We start from the raw sequence: 26081 nt of genomic DNA, 5'->3' as shown, positions 1-26081 counted from the left end.
TAGCATGCTTTATAAAACCCCATCTCGTGCAACTATTTACAATTGGTTTAACGAGTTTAATCGTGGACGTAGTAATCTCAATGATGATCCGCGTGAGGGACGTCGTTTAACAGTGACTACCGAAGATAACATCAGTGCTGTGCTACGCATGATAGAGGAAGATAAGAGAGTGACCTATCAGCAGATCCGAGCAAGCCTAGGCATTGGTATGAGTCAAGTTCAAAAAATATTACACGAACATTTAGGCGTCAGGTAGCTTTGTACCAGATGGATTCCCCATACTTTAACCGACGACCAGAAACACCTTCGCATGGACTGGTGAATGTTTGACTAAGGCAGGTGTCGAAATAATGAGTCATCCGCCACACAGTTCTGACCTTGCGCCCTGCATCTTTCATTTATTCCCAAGAAGTAAAGTTAAAGTTCGAGGTATTCGCGTTACAAGCTCTGAAGATGCGGTGAAAGTGTACAAAAATGCCATAGAAAAGACCCATAAGGAAGAATGGGCCCACTGCTTTTCTCAGTAGTACATCGAATGCCACGATGTGTAGAGAGGAACTGAGATAACTACGAAAAACAATAAAAGTATTGGCAACTTTCACAACATTAAGCCATTTTTCATTTTCTAAGAATTTTCAGTATTACCTAGGTAACGGGGGAAGGTAATTTTTAAAGTTAAGGCGCTTTTATAGCGCAGCACAGTATTTAGACCACAAGTTTTGACAATTATAAACAACTTAACACTTATTACATTATGATAATTAATATGACATTTGCACGCCTATTTTTATTGTGGGATTATTTATAATAATCTGAATTTACCAACCTCTTTGCAAATAAATTATTTATAGTTCTAAAAACACCCACGGAGCGCTGCCTAGGTAATACATACAAAAATAAATGTTACAATTTCTATTTCGATCTATTTACTATCCCAAGGTATATACCACCTGCAGTATGCATCCTGCATCTATGGAGCAGCGGTCAAATGCTTGATTTAACGCGTATAAAATTGGTTAACAGCGAAACAATAATCGTTGTAATCTGCGGAATAAGAAATTGAACATTAAAATAGATATTAAATAATATTAATATTTTTCTACTTAAAGTAACTTGAAATTATACCAATGTCAACTTATTATACTTAAATCGTATAAATCTTCCAGGTTTTTGTATAAATTATCCTTAATATTTTTATGTAGGTACTATTCGTCATATAATTTATTTATATATTGAAAAAATGGATATTCTGTGTTGTAATTGAACTATAAATAAAACTCTTACATTTATATACGGACAATCGACATATCGCTATTACACCGATAAGTTATATTGTGTTTTAAAATTAATTACATTGAAAATTCTGCACGTCGCTCTGGCAATTAGAATTAAGAACGCGGGCATACAGCTAGTGTAGGAATTGACGAAGACAATATCATATTTGCAATAAATAATACGGTACCTGAGTTGTTAAAGTTTTAGCATTTGTTATAGATATCGAAATCGGGAGCCCAGCAGGTTGTGTTACGAGGGGCCACAAGAGGCCTCAGTGGGCGGTACCGATGCGAGGTATCCGCTGACGCACCATTTTTTCATACCGTGTACAAAAGCGCATATATGCGTGTTGTAGGTGAGTGCCCTTATATTTGTTAAGTTTTTTATCCACCTAAAGGACCACAATAACTTCAATTCTTTATTGGAGTGTCAGCTGTCAATCATTATCACTATAAATATTACGTAATAATCTTTCTGGTCTTAATAATGGTAGTGGTTTTACTATTTTTTAAAAAAAATTACTAATATTTTATTTTAACGTTAACTATTTCAATGATTTTGTTTCTAAATAATCCTGGTTTAGTCTGGATTCGTTTATTGCATCATAAATATTTTATCAATGTTTTGGTCATTCACAGGTTTAATCTATATAAATATAAATAAATAGCAATGTTGCTATGCGCAACTCAAAGACGGTTTGACCAAATCGAGTATTTTATTTATTTTTCCTTGAAGGTTTTTATAGATAGTAAAATTGGAACAATACCCTGTAAAAAGTATTGAGTACTTAGTTTTTTATTCAGGAGAATCCAACAGTGTCTATCGGATAGCATAGCCATAAAAACAATAGGCTATGTAAAAAATCGTATTAAGGCGAAAATGGCTTACTGAAAATTGACTCAAAACTTAGCGATTAAAAATAGTGGTAGAGAGTTTCTTGCCAGTTCTTCTTGTCCGCTCTACGCCCTTGTCTTGCATACTGGTAGTAAATGTAAATTTAGAATCAGTTTAACTTCTTTTCTGCCGTTCATAAGCGTACTTGATTATTATGACTAACGTTATTTTCAGTTTGACTACTCTTTTGTATAGTCATAGTAGAGCGAAAATGCCAATCCAATGGCCATAGCGTATATTTCGTATACTAATAGTCGTTAATCTAGAGTATTTTGTGACCTCACCCTAACATCCACAATGAGACCGTAAATACTTTACCAATTCAAATATTGTTCTATGTATATATTTACTAAACTTTTAATATTACAATCGAGAAAATACGAATTTAGGTATTTATGTTGTCAAAATTTCATAACTATTCGTTTGATTTGAATATTGACGGACATTTTTATATGCTAAACATACAATGTAGCACAAAAGGCGGAAATAATGTAATAATTACCACTTTTAATTAATTAACGTTTGCGAGCCTTCTGGCAATGTCAGCGTCCATGGGTGTCATTACGTACCTTGGATAGAAATTCCCACAAGTCGAGATATTTTCGATACAAAACTGTGAAATGCGCTTCCTTATTCCATTAAAGTAGCCACTTCTACCTAGCCTTGTGCTTGATTGAGCAAATTCATGTTGGTTTTGTATATCTTTTTATAAGACGATTATTATATACTTTTATATACTTTTAGCCTGGAAGATATAAAGACCAAAAAACTCACAGGTGTCTTAATATGATGTGCAAAATTCGCGCAAAACAGCGATGATACTAAAAAAACGATTCGATAGAATTTGCAAAAACTTGCCACGAAATTAACACGGGGACTGTTTTTTTTTTTATGGACGGGGCAAACGGACACTCAATGCTCTGGCATTGCTGGGTTCGCGAGTGTGTTGCCGGCCTTTTAAGCCTGGACCTACACTCAGAGCTCTGTGATATTCAGAAGTGTACTACTTCGCCCTAAACATCATAATAACTAGGCTAACTTATATTTGAATCAAATAAATCAATGTAAAGAGTTTAGACAAAACAAATTAATATATTCAATTCACTTCCTACTAACAATGCCAATAAAGAAATTGTACATTTTGTCGTTCATAATTTGATTCCCGTCACAAATTTAAATATTTATTCAATCTTTGACGCTCATACTGCGGGTAAAATAAATGTTTACTGAAAATTCTATATGGACGCAATTACTAAGAATTGTATCCATGGATATGAATTAAAACTCAATTATACATGAAGTTTATTAAGATTTGCAAACAAACTAATGTCTTTATTTTACATAGATTATTTTGTTATAATTTGATAGTACGATGTACACAACCTTAAATTTACATTCTCTATAGTTCTCAGTTAGCTATAGGTTTAATTACATTTAAATATAATATTTAAAAAACTCTTTCCCCACATTCAAATTATCTTTTTGAATTCGGTAAAGGACGATTGTAATAAAATAATTGTAGTAAAATAACAAATGTAAAGTGAATATTAATTTAATATTTTTAAAGGTATTTCTATTGAATAGCTGAATAAAGTGTAAATAAACATTAGTATATATATAAATGCGCTCTAGCAATGCGAATTATCTGAGACCATAATTCGTTCTAACAAGCGAGGATACTTAATTTTTAACAATATTTCTAAATTGCTAAGTTATTCCCTGTTTTATTTTTATAGTATAGGGGGGGGGGGCTGAAAGCGAGCAGTGAGTATAGCCAATGGAAACCCATTTTAGTGGGCATCGCCAGCCTTTAATGTATGGAGCTTGCTATGGAGCCTTAATTTAATTTAACGAATATTATTGCTAGTTTAATTTTATTTACTTACTACATTTTCTCAGATTAAAACAGAGAATTCCAATTAAAATGAAGACCATTATATATCTGATTTAGGAGCGAACATAATCCTGCTATTAAATTCGATATGATGGCGGTACTGGAAAACGTTTATTATGAGCTATCGGGTACTTAAGCTATGTTTAGTACAGATTTTATACGTTCAACAAAGATTAGAACAAAGTCAGCCCAGAGCCCATTCCTCTATCAATTTTATGATCCTGCCAAAAGCAGTGGTGTTTGGTCTTGGCCTCAGAATACCGTACCGCTTAATATTTTATTTATGAATAGAAAAGCAGGTCCCATTTTAATTAATTATTTAACCGTAGGAGTTCCTGTTAAATGCGCACACAGAAATGTGTCTTTTCGAACACAGGCGAGAATCAAACATGACTTGGATTGTAAGTCGCACACTAGAGCCTCTATAGTATAGCTATTTGATGTAAAATAGTTAGGTACATATCTCATTTATTTGCTTACCAGCCAGTGGACTGGGAAATGAGTGTTTAAATTTATATGTGTTAAATGTCAGGCATATGTTGTGAATGTATGCAATCTGCACTAGGTAACTAAATATATGAGAGGGATTGCAAGAACCTAACAACCCTACAGATCCCTAAGACCTATAGACGTACCTGAACACATAAATATTGAATATATATATAAGTACAGGATGTCTACACCAAGAGACCTATGGTAACAGACGGAACCCTACGGGTAGCAAAGGTTCAAGATGGTGGTCTTATTTCAAAGCTATTGGGCAGGCACACCACGATAATTAAGGGCTTGAGGTAGTCTTCGCCACTTTGAGAGGAAGTCAGAAATATGACAGAGCAATATTCAAATCTGATTTATTGTTATAAAACATCATCTTATATACTACCCCATATTATTCTTATGAGGTGTTGGTGTATCGCGCACCTAACTGTTAAAATTTGGAACAACCACGTGAGCCTTGTCAGCAGTGGCTCAATGTTCAAATAACACATATTAAAATTACTCTTGTGAGCTGTCGGTGTATCGCATCTTCAGCTATTAAAGTATAGAACAGCCACGTGAGCCTTGTCATCAGTTGGTCAATGTTCAAATGAAATCTAAACATCTTGATTTTAGTCACGAGTTTTAGCGCTACTTTTTAATATACATCGGAATTCCAACTTAACTTAAATAATCTGACAATATAGCTGTATTATTATTTAGATACTTATATGACAGATAACAAACACCTCTAGATATGTTAGTCAAAATTTGATGTCGAACTCTAGGAAACTAAATCAATAACTGGCATTAAGTTGTTCGAGTAACCCGTATAAATATTAACAATCGACTTTGTGCTATCTAAAATCGTAAATCAGAACTATTGTTAGGTAATAAATGGGTGTATACGTAGAACACGGGATATTTGATTAAGGTTTATCTTGTTTAATTTATGGTTATTGTTTAGTTTAAGGTGAGAATTTAGTGTATTTAAGTGTTTACAGTGATTGTTATTTCATTCGGAAATTATAACTTAAATGATAAAGTCGTAAATTTAAGTTACTTTTATTTGATAAAAATAGAAAGTCCTTTAATGTTTTATATGTGCGGTAATTCGCAACACATGCTAAATGTAGTAGAGTATGTAGCCCGTCTCACTTTGGCATCCTTTTTAAGGCATTTTTAGCCGCACGCCACCACTATGTACTGAAATATTTTGAAAGTACTTCGACTTCAAAAAACAGCGTACCAATTGTTAAAAGCTGGCAACGCACTTGTGAGCCTTCGGGCATTGTTAGTTTACTACTGCGTTATCACTTAACATCAGGTGAGCCTTCAGCCCGTTTCCATATAAAAAGGCCGATGAAGACTAATTAGTTAAATAATACTAAATAAAATAAAAACTTGAATCTGAATAAAGTCCTCATCAGGCACTTCGGATCTCCGCTGGTCCTGTTTTGTACTTTTTGCTTCCAGTTTGTTATTTCATCGGCTTGGAGTTCCAGCTCAACACCATCAAGCCGTCGCGTCGTAACTTTTATCGCCACTTTCATCCAAGCCTACGAAGTGCCCTGAAATATTTTATGATTGCATAGAAACCTGTCCTTGAAAGTCTTCAATATGTGGCATCAAATCGACTTTGAACATCTCAGTATGAAACGAATTGGCACGAAACCGTTGGATAGTTAAAGTTGTAAAAGCAAAATGAAAACTTTTTTTTTTTTATTTGCTTAAAAATGTTTATGTTTAATTTGATTGTAGATTCCGTTTCGTAATAGACATTAATTTATTGTTGGAAAAATGAGTTTTTACGCTTATATATAATAGTATAGACAAACACAACCGTACAATAAAATATTTCTAAATATCATTAAGTAAGAACGAATTAAATTATATAATAATAAATAACTGTTTACCCTTTTACCAATTCACTCATCAAAGAAGTTAACATCTTTTCAGTCAAGTTTGTTAACCACTTTCAGAGCATTTTTCGTAGAATCTTAATAGATTAAGGCGTCGTCGCAAGTCCCTATATTGGAAGATTATGCTTCTTACGTAAGTAAGGTGCTTTAAAAGTAGGTTATCTAGGACTAGCTTGAAGGTAATCGATACCGCACAAATTTCGATACCTTAATATCAGAGAACGAGGTTAGTTTAACGAAACGGTGTGAAAATCTTTCTTTCGAGTAATCGCGTGTTCTCTAACACTTTGACAATTGTTATAGTGTTCAGTTTGCAGTGTGTACAGTAAATTAACGAGTGCCTGACAGCTGTCACTGTCAAACAAGCTACAAACTTCAGACTTCAAATCTGTTATCATAAAAAAATACTCGGTCACACGCAGTTTTATATTATCTGTCGCTCTTCAACACAACGTAAATACAATTTGACAAAAATAGATGAATTAATAGTTTTAGACTGATGTAGTTTTTTGTATATTAAAAACGGAGCTGGGAATTTTAGAAATTCATATTTCTATTCAAAAGTATTTCAAAGTAAAATCACAAACACTGTATGTAAAGAATTCATAAAAAAATACGACACACGCGTATAAGATACGAAAATAAGAATATAAATATAACGTACAAAAGATCGTATTATATTATTGTTAGTATCACGTTGCTTTATTACGCATAGTTTTTGTATTAGCTTTACAAACATGGAACACATAGTGTTTGGCCTTGAGTATACGACCTCATCTTACGCAAATGAACTTCGACTGTGAACTAATAATAGGCTTTTCTAATTATGTATTTAACATTTGTTTGTATGGAAAGGGAAACATCATTCCTACAACCTAAAAAACCACGAAAGAGGTACAGAAATGCGCTGCAAGTACTATTGGCATTGTACCACCATTGTTTTTTTACACAAACATGACTTGGCCGACATTTCTAGAAGTATTGGAACATGTCTGAACCATAAACTATTTACTGACGGTACTACATTGAATACTTGTTTGGTTCTCGTATTATGTAAATGAAGAAAATAAAACCTATATTCCATATAATAATCAACATCTAGTATTGACTTTTACTAACATAACTTTTACACATTAAAAGAAAACACTTTTTTTACCGGATTGAAGCTATAATGTAAACTTATAATTATTTTACATAATTTTAAATTTTCCCGACGTTTCGCGTGCTTTACAGCGTACGTGGTCACGGGGACGGAAGACAAAAGGTGTTGAATGTCAAAAAGTATCACAGCTGTAGAGAAAGTTATCTTCACTGTATTTATTTCCCTGGAGCTAATACCGACTAAAAGATGAAGGGTTTCTGCAGATATGACTGATGGTGTCCTCAACTAACAGAGGTTAACAGAGTTAGAGGAGTGTTTTCTTTAAATCATCAACATCATCCCCTTGTGTGCCTTAGCCTCTTCTAGTACGTTTTTCTATCGCAATGTACACTGTACAGTGCTTCCCGCGTTCAATTTTGTACCCCTATTATTTCAAGGTCCTTAACAACTCCATCCCAGCAACGCAGGCTCGGTCTACTGGGTTTTCTCTTTTCTACCGGATTATGAGTTCAGTTCGGGGTTCTGTCGACCGTCATTCGGTGCACTTGTCCCAGCCACCAGGCCCTGTTGCACTTTATAATTATTATATATTATATATAATAAAAAAAACATAAGTGCACTAGGACCCACACTCTGCTTGAGCAGTGGGTACCTAGTCTCTTCCATTCAACTTATTTAAAGTAAGAAAGTGATACGTAGATTCACTTAAATTTTATATATTTTTCTACTATTGAACAATAATTTTAATAAACGGCTTCAATTTAAGTATCATTCATACAACTTTGATTTTGTTTGCTTCGTTAGTTTCGGGGCCTGGGGTTCAAGCACAGACGCTAATTAAATATTTAATTAGTGTCTGTGCACGTCAGTTGGCCCCTGATAGTACCGGCGACACCAGAGCTGGTGCTTTCCACACTCAACTAATAAGTATCGCATTACAGCGAGAAAATACTAGTAAGTTACTGGTACTGCCACAGAGACCAAACATTTTAAGTTTGTTTTAATTTTATTAGGAATATTATAAATACTATATATTTGTGTTAGAAATGTATATTTAGATAGATCTTCTTATTGCTTATAAAAAAATATTTGTGTAAAGATCTTAGTTCATTGTCTTTTGTTAACATAGCTTTTACACATTTACATAATTCGCGTAAAGGGTAGGAAAAAAATTAAAATTATGTAAGTAATTGTAAGTTTTTAATAATAATACATAGCTTCAATCAGTTCAAAAAGTGTTTTTCTTAATATTTTAGTTCATTTTGATGTACTATTTTTTCTAGTACTAATATTCTAATTAAATATACCAGATTAACAAAACAAGAAAACAATTTTAGATAAATTTGAGACTTTTAATCACCTAGCCAGCTCCCAAATCCAATTTCGCTTCAGTATATCTGAATTAACAACTCCGGCACTTGTCTAGATTAACAATGGTGCAAATCATATATCTAATGACACGTAATGATGCCTTTTTCCTAATAACATATTAACCAACCTTTCGTTAATTTGTAGTTTTGCTAAGTTCACTTCGTTCAAACGGTAATTGATCAAGGCGTCGAAAGCGTGTCAAAATCAAGCGTGAAAGATAAAGATTGATACGATCGTATGCTGAAATTTTTATACTAAAGTTGCAGTATTTATATAAATTTATACCAGTGTAATAAATACAATACAATACAATTGTTGTGCAACGCACTTTCGCTTTTTAAAAATATATCTGTGGCGCATTTTAACCTCAGATTTCCGTATGTGAACAAATGAAACTAATTGGTGATCAGTCACCTATGCCTGACACGTGCCAAAAACTTTTTGCATCTAAGGTATCCTCACGATATTTTCTTTCACCGTTCGAGCGAATGTTAAATGCGCACATAGAAAGAAAGTCTATTTTTGCACAGCCGGGGCTCGAACGTACGACTTCAGGGATGAGAGTCGCACGCTAAATCCCCTAGGCCAAATACTATATTTAAATTGTGGCGAAATAAAATTCATAAATAAATCAACAACTGATAGTATTTTTCTAAATATCACATTGGCGACTTACAATTTGCATAGGCAATTAATAATACTTGAATAGACAGTCCTTAATATAATTTCAGTACACGGTGTCAAGTCTACGGCAAACTTTGGCACACTGCTTCAATTTATTACATTCTCCAAGTACGCTTCGGCAATTAATGTACGCTCTTGCTGTTTCTAATTACTCGTTATGATTGATTAATACTATCAAACAATGATTTAACTAGTTAATAAAATATCGCCATATTATGTGCAGCTATGACTGCATCTATGGAGACTACAAACGTTTTTGTTATAACTCTCTTTTAACACAGTATTGATAATATTGAAAATATATTCTGCAATGTCCAGGAGCACAGATTACTCCGTATAAAGGATTTAACAGTCAGAGTAGATTTCAATTAAAATGTCGTAACACTATAACAAAATAAACCTTTTTTTCCCCGATCTACTTCCCTGCCATAGTGTCCAGGAACTTTGTTCCATCTCTTTTATTTATTTACACTAAATATCAAATTAATATTCACTTATTACAACCAGGAGCTACATCTGTTTGGTAATAATTTTTCGTTGTAAGTTAGTTATTTCTGTGCCCGACCCAGTAACCAAGCTAATTTTAATTACGACACACGACCTAGCGTCGAAGTTACATATCATTACATGTCATAGTCAAAAATATTACATAATCACACATTGCACTTTTGCAGCACATTTATCAGCACAATTCTGTAGACTATGTCACCGGTACATGGCAAAGCTTCTAAAATACACATCTTCGAGACTTTATTGTCGTAACAATAACATTGCATTGAAATACTTAAACCGCTTCAAATTAAACACGACAACTCCGCGTTCCATTAAGTAGAATTGGCAAAAAGCGTTAGGAATGTAAACACTTTAAACTTTCCGCGGGAGCTTTAAGCAAACTTGAGGGGTAAACAATGTCCTATTCGAAGCTTTAGATTCCTGATGGTTATTCAATTGTATAGCGCAGCTTACGATGATTTATAAAGTTTTGTTTTGAGTAATGCTGGCCACAAGCTTCAGCAGTTTCGTAGGTTTGAACCACAGGAACCAATGAAGCTTTTGGTATGCGTATTTATTTAATATCTTGAGTTGCTTAAAAGCAAAAAGTCGACAGCGTGTATCAGAAAGCTGCCCTTTTAGAAACACTTGATCACGAAACAGATGACACGATTTAAACTTTAACCTTAAACGTTTATACAAAATATACTTGTGAAATACGCATAATACAATAAATACTTATATGTAGTTTGATTAAACGTGAAAAATCGTTCGAAACGTTTTTAGGTTGAAGTGCCTACAAAGTTTTGATTGGAAAACTAGACTCATTGATCAATAGAAATTCTTTATTCAAAAAACCATTACGTTGTTTTAGTTGGCACCTCAATGCCGTAGTAACATGTTATATTTTATTGCTCTAAATTACAACAAATAAATTTACGGAAAATCTGGTAATCGTCAATCAATCAGTTGAAACGTTTTTTATAATAGATTTAACTCTTAAATAGAAAATTAAAACAAATTTTAAAGTGTACTTTTAATGCTGGCAGCATTTCCTTGATCTACCAGGCCCCTATTTAAACATTTAATGAACGCCTTGAATGAAGGAGGATAGAGGGAGGGGGGAGTAGACTCCAAAGGAAAAAATATTGTTTGGAGTTCCACTCCCTTTCCCCGCATAAGCAGTACCTGTACCCCTCTGACGCAACACCATTATAAAAGGAAGCGGACAACAGATACCAATAGCTTTGATCCTCACATCGGACCGGTCAAATTCTCAATTACTAATAACTCTATTGATTATTTGTCGTGGATCTCAATCGGGCCCATTAAAAAGTCATATTTAGTTAAGTTATTGTAGTATTTTAATTAAAGTAATTATAATATTATTATTCCCTCACTTAATTATATTGTAAATATTATATTTGTTGTATTGGAAATAAAAATCAATGTATATTTACCTCGTTACAAATCGTATATACTAGTGTAGATCAGTTGCGTAATATTTTTTCAAACAGTAACAAAAATCTTTGTTTTTTTGTTGTTTCGGGGTGAACTGACAATTCCTTTTTGAAATCAATTAAATGAGTTCAAGAGAATAGTACCTTAAACAGATTATACGACAATATCCAACTAATCCAACGAGTAAAAACGTTCAATTCCACAGAATTGCCGGACTCGCAGCCAATAGTTCGAGCACAAAAGAGTTGGTACTCCGTTGGGGATATGTTACGTGCGAATTGCACGTCTCCTGCGGCTGACCCCCCTGCTAACCTCACCTGGCTTCTAAATGGTTATGAGGTAACTAACGTTTATAAGATTTTTATACAGTATCTTTATAGCACTTAAGTATATTGGACGCCTAACAGTTATAAGACAAATTGTAAAATTTATGGAATATTTATGTTTTGCTTTCGTAAAATATTAATAAATGTGTCTGTGCCAGCGGTAACTTCACGTTGTTTTTTCTTTACCGTGTGAGTGTTAAATGTGCACAGACAGGCCAGTGGTGCACAGCCAGGAATCAAAGCCCTCAATGATGAATTGCGCACACTAGCCACTAGAGCATCACTGCTCATTTACAATTTAAACTAAATATAAGTCGTGTTTCATGTGATTTATGTAGCTTACTTTCAATTGTCACTCTCTAGCAGTTGGTTAATATATCTTAATATCGGATCCTACCTATTTAAGTAATACACGATTAGTAAACGTTAAAATCAAAGTTAGTAATTAACAACTCTGAGTATTGATATAGAAGTGTTAAACGTTATTTTTAACATGAAACTATTTATATGTTAAAGTAAAGTATGCCTAATTTTACGCTAGGCTATATTTTTTCTTGGACATATACTTAGTAATCAACAACTCAACTATAACAACATATAGAAGTGTTAAACGTTATTTTTAACATGAAACTATTTTTATGTTAAAGTAAAGTATGCCTAATTTTACGCTAGGCTATATTTTTTCTTGGACATATACTTAGTAATCAACAACTTAACTATAACAACATATAGAAGTGTTAAACGTTATTTTTATCATGAAACTATTTATATGTTAAAGTAAAGTATGCCTAATTTTACGCTAGGCTATATTTTTTCTTGGACATATACTTAGTAATCAACAACTCAACTATAACAACATATAGAAGTGTTAAACGTTATTTTTAACATGAAACTATTTTTATGTTAAAGTAAAGTATGCCTAATTTTACGCTAGGCTATATTTTTTCTTGGACATATACTTAGTAATCAACAACTCAACTATAACAACATATAGAAGTGTTAAACGTTATTTTTAACATGAAACTATTTTTATGTTAAAGTAAAGTATGCCTAATTTTACGCTAGGCTATATTTTTTCTTGGACATATACTTTAGATGCAATACTATATAAAGCACGTAAAACGACAGAGTACTTAGTAGTAAAAAAAAAATTAAATTAAATAGTTATTTAATCTGTGGGCGTAATAAGGCTTCACTATAATATTATTTACGGCTGAAAATTAAAACATACAAAGAAATAAAAAATTGTTTCTTGTAATAATTTTCATGGTTTACGGAAACGTTACATTTAAATTATCTAATTAAAGGGCTATTGAATGTTCTATTCAATGTCCAAACTTCGACAAAACATTCTTTAAGTACTCAACGTTTATTGTACGAATATGGCTGGTACGTAATTAATGTTCTAAACCAGTGATTAACAGGAAACGATTCTCTATTTTGATCTGAGCTCCGGGCGAAACAAACAAACAAAACACGGCTACACTGATAATTAAAATACGAACTCATTAATGGCGATAATTTGTATGGAATTGACAGCTAATTATTGTTTATAATAATGATTTGTACCTCCAGTGGCCTTGCGCGGACTTAATAAGTCTTCGTTTACTTTAAAATCAGTACATAGTTAATATACATTCAAAAGATGATGTTGCTTGCATAATGACGAAAGAAAATTAATGAAAATAATAGTGGTATGTCAATTTAAATGGATTGCGTAAGAACCTCTAGAGTTCAGAGGTGCTATAGTTTCTGTGCTTTAATAAATATTTATATTGAATTTTAATGACAGTTATTGAAACTCGTAATTTATTATTTTTTGCTCTGTTCTCTGTCGCGTTACGAGTAACATTAAAAAAAATATTTTAAATATGGAAGGCATTAATTGTAACTAGTAATTCTAATTCTTTGTCTCTGTCATCAGACGAATAGACATTACATTTATTACAAAAAAAACCCACAGAAACACACAAAATAAAAATAATCGAAAAGAAATTTAACAAAAAATAAGGTACATTTTAACTATGTGTGGTTGTAATTGGCACTGACTCAGCATTATGCTGTGGAGCAAACGCGTTCCACAGTATAAAGCTACCCTATGTTTTATTTATAATAACTTGTATTTATTTATATTTTCAAAGTTCATATTTTTAGATTTATTTATTTATTTATTTATTGTTGTATAAGTGTTCTTAATATAAAGGTAGTTGATGTGGTGGAAACACAAACTGTGCACAGTTTTTCTATCCACCAGGACGTCGAACATAATTAAATCATTAACACACATATATATATACTAAGGCCAGTGACATATAAACTGTAAATTTATAACAATCAAACCATTCAAACGATTTAAAATTGCACGTAAAACGTCATAAACACATCTAAACACTGACGCGCATAGATAGCCGATGCAAGAAACCTGTTCTTGTCGAGAATTCTCATTCACATATAGGATGAGTTCCTATATTCGAATATATTTTAATGACGTATATGGCATAATTTATGTTATGCATAATTTATAATTGTTTGACTTATGTAGTATTTTTTTAATTTAAATTTAATATTGTTTCTTGTTATATTCGTAAGAAGTGTAGCTGGTATCGAGTTTATTAAATTTGGAATAATGTAATCTAATGTTTTTTTCCCATATAAATTATTGTATTTGGGTAATAGAAATTCGTTTTTTAATTTTCTACGTGTTGAGTAGTGATAGTGAGTTTTAATTGTTTTGAGGTAATTTTCTGTAAAGTAGTTTTCATTTAATAATCCTAGTTGTACTTTCTCGTGTATAGGTATAATTTTGAAAAATGCAAATAGCTTTCTGTAGTCCGCTTTATATAGTGATTTTAATTTTAAGGGAGCAATTGTTTTTAAAATACGTATTTGTATTGCAAATATTTGATTTAGATAAGTTTTGCATGTTCTCCCATAGCTTGTAAGTCCATATGTTATAATGGATTCGGCTAGTGCTTTGTATAATAGTAGCAGAGTTTTAAGTGGTATTTTATTTTTTATTAAAGTGAATTTGGCAAGTATCGCTCTTAGCCTATCACAGACAGAATTAATGTGCATTTTCCAGGACATTCGGTCATCTATTGTAAGCCCCAGGTACTTATGGTTATGAACTAATTCTAAAGCGTTGCAGTTGCAGCTATTGGGGTACGAGTTATAAGAATGTGCACATGTGTGGTTGTGTAAGATTAAGATGGGTGTACGTGAATTTAGATTGTGACTGGATCGGATATGCATGAACTTTGTTTTGTTAGGATTTAGTACAAGTCCTACGTCGTGGGACCATTTAGCCAATGTATCGAAATCAGATTGTAGCTTTGTTTCTGCTTCTTGGATGTTAGGCCCTGCAGCTACTAGGCATGTATCATCTGCAAATTGGAATATCTGACAATACTTTATTATGTTAGGTAATGTGTTAACATAGGTAAGGTAGTGTAAAGGCCCAATGACTGAGCCCTGAGCCGTACCTTCTGTAATAGATATTGGAAAACTTTCTTCGTTGCACACTTTAACACGATAAGTTCTGTCTTGCAGATAGTTTTCACACCACTTGAGTAGGTTTCCTCGTACTCCGCAGTCATTTAAGTTCTGCAGGATTACGCTGTGCTTTAATGTGTCGAATGCCTTACTGTAGTCAATAAACACTACTAGAACATGATCTTTTTTATTTAAATGTTTATAAATGTGGTCTGTGAATGCGGATAGCAATTGTGTGGTATTTTTATTTGGTTGGAATCCATATTGTTTGTTAGAAAGAATATTGTGTTTTTTATAATAATTTTGAATTTGTCCACATATGTATTTTTCTATTATTTTGTTAATTGTTGGCAATATAGTTATTGGACGATAATTATTATAGATTTTTTTGCTACCATTTTTGTATATTGGTCGAACTATGCCTGTTTTTAGTAAGTTAGGATATTTTCCAGTATAAATGCTCGTATTAATAAGGTTAGCTATGACTACGTTGATTTTATTACATAATGTTTTAATATCCATAGCTCGTATTTTATCTGCACCTGGAGACTTTCTGTCGTTTAATGATTTAATTATCTTTGCAACTGATTTAGGGTCTGCTGACTGAAATCTCATACTAGTATTTTCTGTATGCTGGTAGGAGCTTTTATCTAACAGTGGATTTACACAGTTGGTTGCTATATTACTAATACTATTGTGGAAGGAAGTTGCAAAATTATTTGCAATATCTTTACATGTAATATTTTGGTTTGCAAATGCGTTTTGTATAGCTACGTCCATGGATGTTTTAATTTTTCCTGTTAGTTGGTTTAATATGTCCCATAGATTTTTTAGATTATTTTTATTAGCTTCTATATTGATTCTAATTGTTTTATTTTTAGTTTTATTTATTAATTTATTGACATAATTTCTGGTTTTATTATATTTTTGTTTGAGTATTAAGTTGTTTGGATCTTTTATATATTGAGTAAAAAGTTTATCTCTGTACTGACATCCTTTAATAATTCTATTATTAATCCAATGGTTACTATTTCGAAGAGAGTTAGATTTAAGTTTAACTGTACATTCAGATTTTTTATATGCTTGTGTTAAGTTATTTTGTATGAAGTTATATATACCAATAGGACACTTCATTTCTAATGTCGGCTTCCAATCAATTTGCTCTAGAAGGATCGTTAATTTATTATTGTCAATTAATGTTTTATATGTTGGAACATCCTGTGACTGTGTTTTAGTGCAAGCAAGCACGATCAACTTTGCCATTTGAAATGGCATTAGACTGTAAACATGCAATTTCATATAAGTTTCTAAGTAAAATATTTTGTATTGCAATACACACACACTTAAAAAAAATAGAACCTAACACCTAACGATATAGATCTGATGACAGCCAGTGTTTTGTGTTTACACCTTTGCACTTTTCCAATAAATTAAAAACAGTCTTGTTTTTTATGAATCACTTCGTAAGACATATATTGACATCTATTACGCCGAGAGGGTTGACACGTAAACCTCTCGGCATTTCTTGCCAGTTCTTCTTGCCCGCTCTACGCCCTTGACTTGTGAACTGGTACACACTGGTTTACAATTAATTTAACTTTCATAAGTGTACTTATTTAGCTATATGAATAAAGTTATTTTGTACTTGTTTACCTATATGAACAAACTTTTAGTGTGAAACGTATTTAAAGATTATATTAGTTATAGAGTAAATATCTCTATTACTTTGTTACAGGTGAAAGGGCTAGATATACCCCCACCAGATGCATACCGGAAGCAAGTTAGCGACGCTTCGTTAGAAAATGCAAATAGAATTATCTTCAGCCCTTGGGATACAGGCGAGGAGTCGGTCACGGTTGACGTACGCATAGACGATACATACGAAGGCACTACTCGTGCAAATAGATACGATAATAAGACAAATAGTGAGGAAGAAAAGTCCAATAGGACGGCCTCTTTCAGTCAACTTATAATCAGAGTGCAGTCAACACATTTTCAAAAGGTATTAACATATTTTATTAATAACCCTAGCTTGATTAGTACACAAATATTAATAATATTATCAACTAAAACAATCTGCCCAAAATTTTGACGATTTCCTTACAACGTTTACCAAGTGTTAATGTCGGAACATCTGTGTTCAGAACGCTGGATAACACAATACTAAATCATGCATAAAATGAAAATAATTTAGCCTTTAGCTAAATAAACGTAAAAAATACTTCGCAAAGATTTTAAAACAAAGCCTTTAATAAACCTTACACTAAAGTTCAATGAAACAGAGAACAGTATACAAACATTAATTACGCTGAGCGCTCGTTGAGTTTCAAATATGACACATATAAAATGTAGGAAAACATAATTTTAATGAGGCTGGATTCTTTTTACTTTTTTATGTATTAGGGGGTAAACAGGCAGGAGGCTGTCAAGTGATACCGCCGCCCGTGAAAACTCACATTGCCAGAGGGCTCGCAAGTGTTGCCTGCTTTTTCAGAATTGATGCACTCTTTTCTTGAAGAACCCTAAGTTGAATTGGCTCGGAAATACCTCAGTTGGCAGCTGATTCTACATAGAGGTGGTGTGCGGCAAAAACTGCCTTAAGAAACTCTCTATTAATAAAACCGTTATTTAGTGTGATCGTTATTTGTGATATTTTATAGTACAGTGGGTAAACGGGCAGGAGGCTTACCTGATGTTAAGTGATACCGCCGCCCATAGACACTTTCAATGCCAGAGGGCTCGTGGGTGCGTGAGTGCCTTTTAATTAGCTTTAAACTATTTATTCTCCGACGCGACGGTTGGTGTACCTATACGGCTTCTTTCATACTAAAAGTCCACTCGAGAGCTGTGTATATTGTAGATTTTTCATTCATTCTCATTCATTGTGTAGTAAGTAAGTTGTATGGATCTGGTCAGCTCCGCTTTCTTAAGTTCTTGTGTCATTTTCACACGTTATCCATTTCTAACATATTTACATAAGTGCTTGATTGTTCTAATTTAGGCATGTGTGATGTTGCAGAGCATAAATAAAATTCAAATTCACAGAGCCTGTTAAAATAATATCAAATGTTTTACGTAATACCCGATAAGCTTTAAGCTCGTCGTGTAGATGTGACCAGAATACATATGAAGTTGGCGTTTTGTATGGGAGGAACAACAAGTAGATTTAAAAAAAATATATAAATCAATGGTGCTACAACCTTTTTAGGCCTGGGCCTCAGATTTCTGTATCTATTTAATGATCGTTTGTTAGTTTAATAAGCAAGCAGGTGATCAGCCTTCTGCGCCTGACGCACGCCGTCCACTTATTGGGTCTAAGGCAACCCGGTTCGAGAAAATTTTAAATACGTACATGTGAAGAAAGTCTATTAGTGTACAGCCAGGAATTGAACCTACGACCTCAGAGATGAGAGTCGCATGCTGAAGGCGGTAGGCAAACACTGCTCAGGTTTTTTTATTAATAGAATATATTTCAATTATCAAAGTATATCAATAAGTACAATCAATTTTTTATAGGTAGTTCATTAGTCCCTGTACTAAAAAAAACCATTCGGACGGGAATCAATAAAATCATGGTTTTCGAGAAAAAAATGATCGAGTAAATAGCTATAAACAATTGAATTTGGAATTCCTAACCACAGAGGCGATATTTGAGGTCAAAGCTGCCAGAACGACAAAACGCCAATTTCATCTATAAGGACCTAACATAAAGTTAGGTGAAACGTGTTTATTTTAAATATGTGCCGAATAAGATTTCTGCCGTAGCTAACAAAAGGCTTCAAACTCCGACAGTCCCTCATAAACTGTTTGCAAAAACTATCTCGTTCGTGACAGTTTTGTACAAAAAACTGCATCATAATTGGTCCTTTTTAGGACGATTCCACAGACCAGTCCCTTAAATGAAAACATTAACCATTTAACCCGCTGCCATGTTTTATAATAATATTATCCTTAATATTGCAAAATTCTGTAATCATCACCAAAGTATATCTCGGAGATCGGTGTACCTATTAGCAGGGGATCCTACTACTCCAACCCGATCCACTGTTCTCTATCCTTTGCAACTCTTTTCCAGTTGTAGCCTAGACAGTGAAGACAAGTCCTGGTACTGAGCGATGATTAGGGCAGTGGTCTGGTTTTGGCTGGAATTAAATCAAGTTCAACATCTAATAGTATAGAACGAACAATCTTAATACAATTTATACGTTGATTCTAAACCTCTTGTTAACAAGAACTTTGAGGTAACCGGACAATAACAAGTTAATGGGTCAATATTCCCTTTTCCCCATAAGAGGATTTAGGTGTTTCCATCTTTTTAATCTGTAAACTTTGATACTGTAAAACAGGGTCGCTCTAAATGGTCCGATTAGAAATTTGAAATTCAAAGTGAATAATAAATAATTTAGCTCGAATTAGTTAAATACTAAAATCTTGCAATAAGGCTTAAAAAACATAAATATTTTTATATATTAAAAGACAATGCACGTGTGAGCCATGTAACAATGTGAGTGTTCATGGGCGGTATCACTTAATAGGAGGATTTCCTGTCTTCTGCTTTTTTGAATAAAATAAATTAACCTCGTGTTGAGTTGAAATCGGAAGTCTAAGACCAAAGTCTCTTATGGGAAAAGGAGACTCTCGATTTTATCAACGAATCTAGTTTCTAAATACATTTTTCACATTTCATATTGGAAATATTGGTTCACTAGTTTTTAACAATAAAGAAAAAATATCCAATTCACGTACTTACAAATAAAACCTTATTGGATGTTTGAAATGCGTTCCATTTTTCTAACCCGATAATAAGGCTTATAATAAAGCCTTGGACTGGAAATAGTATTCGTTGCTAACGTTACAGTAATTTTTTTATGTAAAATCCATGGGAACCAATATATATAGTATGGGCTTTATTGATACTAGCGGACCTGACAGACGCTGTCCTGTCTTAAGTTTGAATATTGATTTCGAATTTGTATAATTAACTAAAAATGATTTATTATATATAACATTCTTTGTTTGTTTTTCTGGTGTTTGATCTGTTTGTTGGTATTCCGACATGGAACAGGCGACATAAAATCATGGATTTTCAAGATTAATGCCACAAACAATTAGCGACTGTAATTATTTTATATGTGTTTTATTAATATAATAACTCCAACTCCGAAGCATTTGTTTTAAACGATATTCATTTTGTCTTACATCACCTTTGACGATACATGCAGCACGCATTCTGTCAATGTTATGTCAAACGCCATAAGGTTACATGAAAAAAGTTTAAATTGTAAAAGCGCTATGCACTGAAAAAAAATTTGCTATCGAAACAAATGTCATGATTACTTAATATGGTGGTAAAATATTCTAAAATTTTCTAATTTTGCACGCTATTTTCTTATTTTTTCTTCCATAAGAAGACAAACACAACAAAATAAGAATTAACGAAATCGGTCCAGCCGTTCACGCGTGATGCCGTGACCAAGGGAAATAGGGATTCGTTTTTATATATACAGATGGCTATGCACTTGCGAGCCCTCTGACAATGTGATTCTGAAAAGGTGAGCCTCCGGCTCTTTTGCGCTCTATTAAAAAAAAAGATTAAGGCTTTGAACTTACTTTGTTTCTAAGTTCTAAGTTCAGATAGTCTACAACGACCGATAATTTAGACTGCAACGTTTTAATAGAAGACATTTGATCATAAAATTTATTTAATCAAATAGTGTAGTTGAAAAATTAATTCTAAATATCTCTAGTAGCTAAAATCGAATGTCCAATGTCTCGGATAATTAACTAGACTGGCCCAATTTGGAAACCAAACCAATAACGTAATAGAGCTTGCGTTGTTTCACTTACACAGAATCTAATCTATAGTATTCATTTGGCAGAACCACAGATACCCACGAACGTAGTACACGATTAAAAGCAGATAACTATGTGTAATGAAATATTATATAATATCTGTAGGAAACTACATACAGATGATGAACTATGTATAACTAACTATCGCTTTCGGTTTAAAGATACTTTACTAGTTAAAATATAATATAATCTATACTATTTTTCGATTAATGGAGAAACTAACACATTTTTTCTTTCATTTCTAACCCGTGTCTAACAAAAGAAAAAACTTTTTAATTTCATGAACAAATCAGTCCCTGTCCGTAAACTATTTTCAGTTGTATACAACTGAAAATAAATTGAAAAATCAAAATTACTTTACAATACGTCTCACACAATACACAGATTAGAAAGAGCCAGTCTTTTCAATAGCATTAGTGACAGTTGTCACATTTAAACTATGTTTTACGATAGAGTATAATATATAGTTTACAAATTAGCAATAATCCCAATGTATCTATTAATCAATAATGATAATAGTATTCTGTTTGCATAGTTGTTAGAACTCAATTTATAATCTATATTGGTATACATACTCTGTATCCCATATTCAATTAAAATACTTGTTATAAACTATTAGGGCTCTATGGGTATAGCTTTGTAAATCTTATTTAATATTATCTGTGCAGGGTCGTTTAAACGTGACGTGTGTGGCACGCATTCTGTCTGTATGGACCAACAGTGGAATACTCATTTTGGATGAGGAGCGACCACAGATTGCACCCGTAATGGGAAGCCGGGACTCCAATTCTGGTAAACTGTTATAGCTGCACTTGTTAATGTAATCTTTATTTCAGCGGGATTAGAAACATAGACTATATAATGGTTAGGATACAGAATAAGGTTTATATTCTGTTGTATTTTTTTGTTAATTGGATGGCGGGAAAATTTTGTATTAATCCTGATTAATGTAGCTCTCAAAAGCCTTTTTTAGATAATATTTTAAAGTTAAGCGTTCAATGAAATTTAGGTTCGTAATACAATTTTATTTTTACCTGTATGTAATTTTATATTAAGTACTTTCGTGTCAATTTAAGTTTGTTTTATATTTATAATATTTATGTTTGGGTTGTCTGGAATGTATGCTTTCAGCATTAAGACCGCCCCGTTTCGTGTTATTGTGGTGTAAATTAACTGTTGTTATGTTTATAGTGTAACATTGTTGATTTGATATCCCTATAAGTTAAAACTAGAGCCGATTTTGCTATATATTTCCTTCCAATTAAGCATTAAAAACTTTTAGTGCAATTGTAAGTGCAAGCAATTTTATAATTCGTAATTTATAACTTTCTGTACGAGAATAATCCAATCTAGAGGGTTATATTAAATTTCTAAACCAATGAAATCAATTCTAATCCTCGAAAAATGATGATGTGACGTTTTCGATTCATACAATTTGAAAGGATTTCGTTCAGCTACGCAAGCGAAACTCGAAAGGGTTTTTAATAATTAATTTGTTTTTTTAATATATTTTCATCATTTTATACTCAATTTTATGATGATGAATAATGAAATATTTTGTCTTGTATTATCTACCATAATTAAACTTATTTACTAAAATTACTTTCATTTTGTAAACGAATGTTTAAAAATTAACATAAAACAAGATTATACATTACAGATTTTGAGATTTATAAAAATATAATAATTTATTATACGCTTCAATCTATCGCATTGATGAGATGTGTAATCTACTATAGTACGCTATGTCGTCTTTAGCGCTTAATTAATATTGTTTATTTTTATAATAGAGACAGATAGACAAAAGGGAGTAATAATCTGGACAGGAAGAATTTTTCTTGGGATTCTTTTTCGCGTATATTTTATAACTATATTGTATATTATATTTACTTTTTTTAACGTAATTGTATAATTTCAGGACAAACGGAGATTATTTCGAACGTCTTTATACAAGCAGTCTGTTTAATACTTTTGTACCGGTAAGTATATATAACGTTAGCTTAGTTGTTAACGCGACTTAACTGTCACGACATTTATATATGCACATATTGAGTTAACAAACTAAACTATAATAATATTATTTTAGGTTAGTTAAGTACCTACTACACAATTGTTCAAATCTTAAACAGATCTTTAAATATAAATCTTTAAATATCAAATAAACAAAAGCTCAAGCGAAAGCTTCCCACAATAGTTTGAATGTTTCACAAAGGGAAACAATTCTAAGTAATAAAGTCCTGTATTGGGACTTTACCGATAACTCGCTGACAACACTTGCTGGCAATGTTCGATATTAAGAGCAAATCAATATAAACTTTGTTTCAGGCGTTAATAATTCAATTGTACACAAAACAATCTTATTACATTAAAAAAACAGTGACAATATTTAAAGGCAAGATCCCTTTATATCGTGGGAGAATATTTGGACCATAAGTTTTGATAACAATTACGATTAACTGTTCTTATTGTTATGACATCATGATAATTAATATGACATTTGTATGGCTATTTTATATGAAATAAACAAGTTTATGTATTTATTTAATCAACCATAGATACGTCATAAACTACAGACAATAGATCTACCCTATTGTAGGTCACCCAGATGACAGTTGCCTTCAATTATTTCTAACAGAAACAGATGACTTGTCTAGAGTGACATTGATGACAGGCGTACTTATTTGACAATCTGCTAATAAGGTGCTATTACTGGTTACATTGAATTATGCTTTCTAAAATAGAAATATATGTTGTTCTTACAGCTGGTTTACATATTAAAATTACTACTTATAATAGCTAGAGTTCGTAGATTTTCTGTTGAAAAGCTAATGACCATACTAACTGTAAAACGTGGTACGAAAATTTATTGTACAACCGTAGTACTAATTTGCTTTGAAAACAACTTTAATTTAAAATGTGTGCGTAAAATAAAATAACGACTTTCAAATGTTTTCTCTATTATATTGTTACTAAACCATGTATGAATCTACAGTTCATTGACAATGTCAAATGTAATAAGTCATTAAGAATTAATGTAAATTGTTACAAATTAAATTAAAAATATCGAAAATGTATGCAGCAAAACTGCTGTTTTTGACGATATTAATTACATCATAATTTCGCTTACTTTGACGTTTACTCTTGCATAATTAAATGCAGACTATTATTAATTGCATTTATATGAAATAGTCTTTATATTTTATTAACGATAAATATAGAAATTATAGAGATATTGCTTTTTATAGACATTAACCATATTTACAAAAAAAAAAGAAATCAACTATAAGTGAAATTCAGTTAAATGTTGATCACAATTTAATTGTACCTATACCTATGGTTAGAATACTTCTTCAGAAAAAATAATCGACAATCTTTACACTTTTATAACTTTTTAAATTTTTAATTTATTTCAGTCCGTCGGCTAAATCTCGGCTCTAAACAAAGTAGCACTTAATCTTGTTTTAAATTCGACCTAAGGTACTTCCAACCATAATGTCTATAGGCTTTTAAGGTTGTCACACTAATAATAATAACAGTAATTTATTGCTAGAATATGGTAGAAAAATGTGTATGGTACTACAATTGTGCCACACAAATTTATATTTAAAGGAATTTTACATATTACATTATTAATATGAGTTGGTCACTCCTTATATTATTTGTATGGTCCATATCATATCATATGTTATTAAATTTATATCAACGGAGCTGTCTCACTATAAATCATATTTTTATATAATAATATTAACTAAGACTCATTTATTCCTTGAAACATTTATTCATATTGGAAAAGATTGTATAACATTTAAAATAACATAATGCAGCTAACATAAATTAATATAACAAAAACACAATAACCAACCTAAATATATAATAACTAAAATATATTATAAAAGGAATCCCTGTAGCGTTCCCCCTTTGAATAGCTAGACTAATTCTTTAAAGTAGGTGATGTTGACTTATACATCATTATATTTAAAGGACCTATAATAGTGTATAGTCCTTCTAACTGGGTCCATCTCTCTCTATCTTCGATATTTTTCTCCCAATCTTCTTTAGCAACTAATTTCAGCTCATCAGCCCACCGAGCAAGAGGGCGACCAGTGATATTCTTATATATTAATCACAATTTTCTTTTTCAGGTGGGATCGATGATGAAAACTTGTATTTTGTAATTCTCAGTCGGTGTTAGACTAAATTTTATTATTGTAGTCGATTAATATTTGTAAAAAAAATGTGAAGTTAATGTGAATATATGTAGGTACTAGGTGCTGTATAATAATTTATGTTTTAAATATGTTGCTACTTCATTGTATATATTATAAAATGTAGATTGTCTATGAATAGAATTTTGCTTAACTTTATGTAATTGTTATTGTTATAAGTAAAATAAACTTTCTATTTGTAACTGGTTTTTTTATTTTAAATTAAAATTGAAAACAATATCGAGAAATTTTATTTGTCCATAGAATATCTATGATATGTGTTACACCTTTTGGTTTTAAATGCCGGAAAGAATCCCGGTTACATATAAAGTCCAACAACAGTGGCTTATACATAACAAAGAGCAATTCATACTTCTAAATCACCTTTCTTTAAAGATCTGTTTAGTCTTTAGTTTCCTACCATTTTTGTGCCTAAAACAAGCCAATATCAAGTTCTGTGGCTAGGTTAGGAAAAAATATTATTTAATTGACAACGTGAATCCACCGACTATAAAACAATACATTCGGGATGACGCGAAAGCCCATCTAAATTCAAAGTGTGCAGCAATAACAAAATGGCCGATATCAAAGTTTAGACAAAAGTTAGGTTTATTAACTTTAGAAATTATGTTT

General features: G+C 32.1%; 1 protein-coding gene across 1 annotated transcript in view; it reads left to right on the top strand.

The window, feature by feature from the left end:
• The window catches only part of LOC123708985, a 62072-nt gene extending 36435 nt beyond the window's left edge, over positions 1-25637 (top strand). Inside the window, exons 4-9 of the mRNA XM_045660047.1 lie at positions 1495-1630; positions 11778-11911; positions 17126-17392; positions 21912-22035; positions 23162-23222; positions 25386-25637. Coding sequence (XP_045516003.1) covers positions 1495-1630; positions 11778-11911; positions 17126-17392; positions 21912-22035; positions 23162-23222; positions 25386-25398 — 735 coding nt within the window. The 3' untranslated portion in view covers positions 25399-25637. The remainder of the gene's footprint in view (positions 1-1494; positions 1631-11777; positions 11912-17125; positions 17393-21911; positions 22036-23161; positions 23223-25385) is intronic.
• The last annotated feature ends 444 nt before the right edge of the window (positions 25638-26081 follow it).

This window comes from Pieris brassicae, chromosome 4, assembly GCF_905147105.1.
Source record: "Pieris brassicae chromosome 4, ilPieBrab1.1, whole genome shotgun sequence".
Taxonomy (NCBI): Eukaryota; Metazoa; Arthropoda; class Insecta; order Lepidoptera; family Pieridae; genus Pieris; species Pieris brassicae.
Note: the sequence above shows the minus strand (reverse complement) of the source record. Positions and strands in the feature narration are given on the sequence as shown.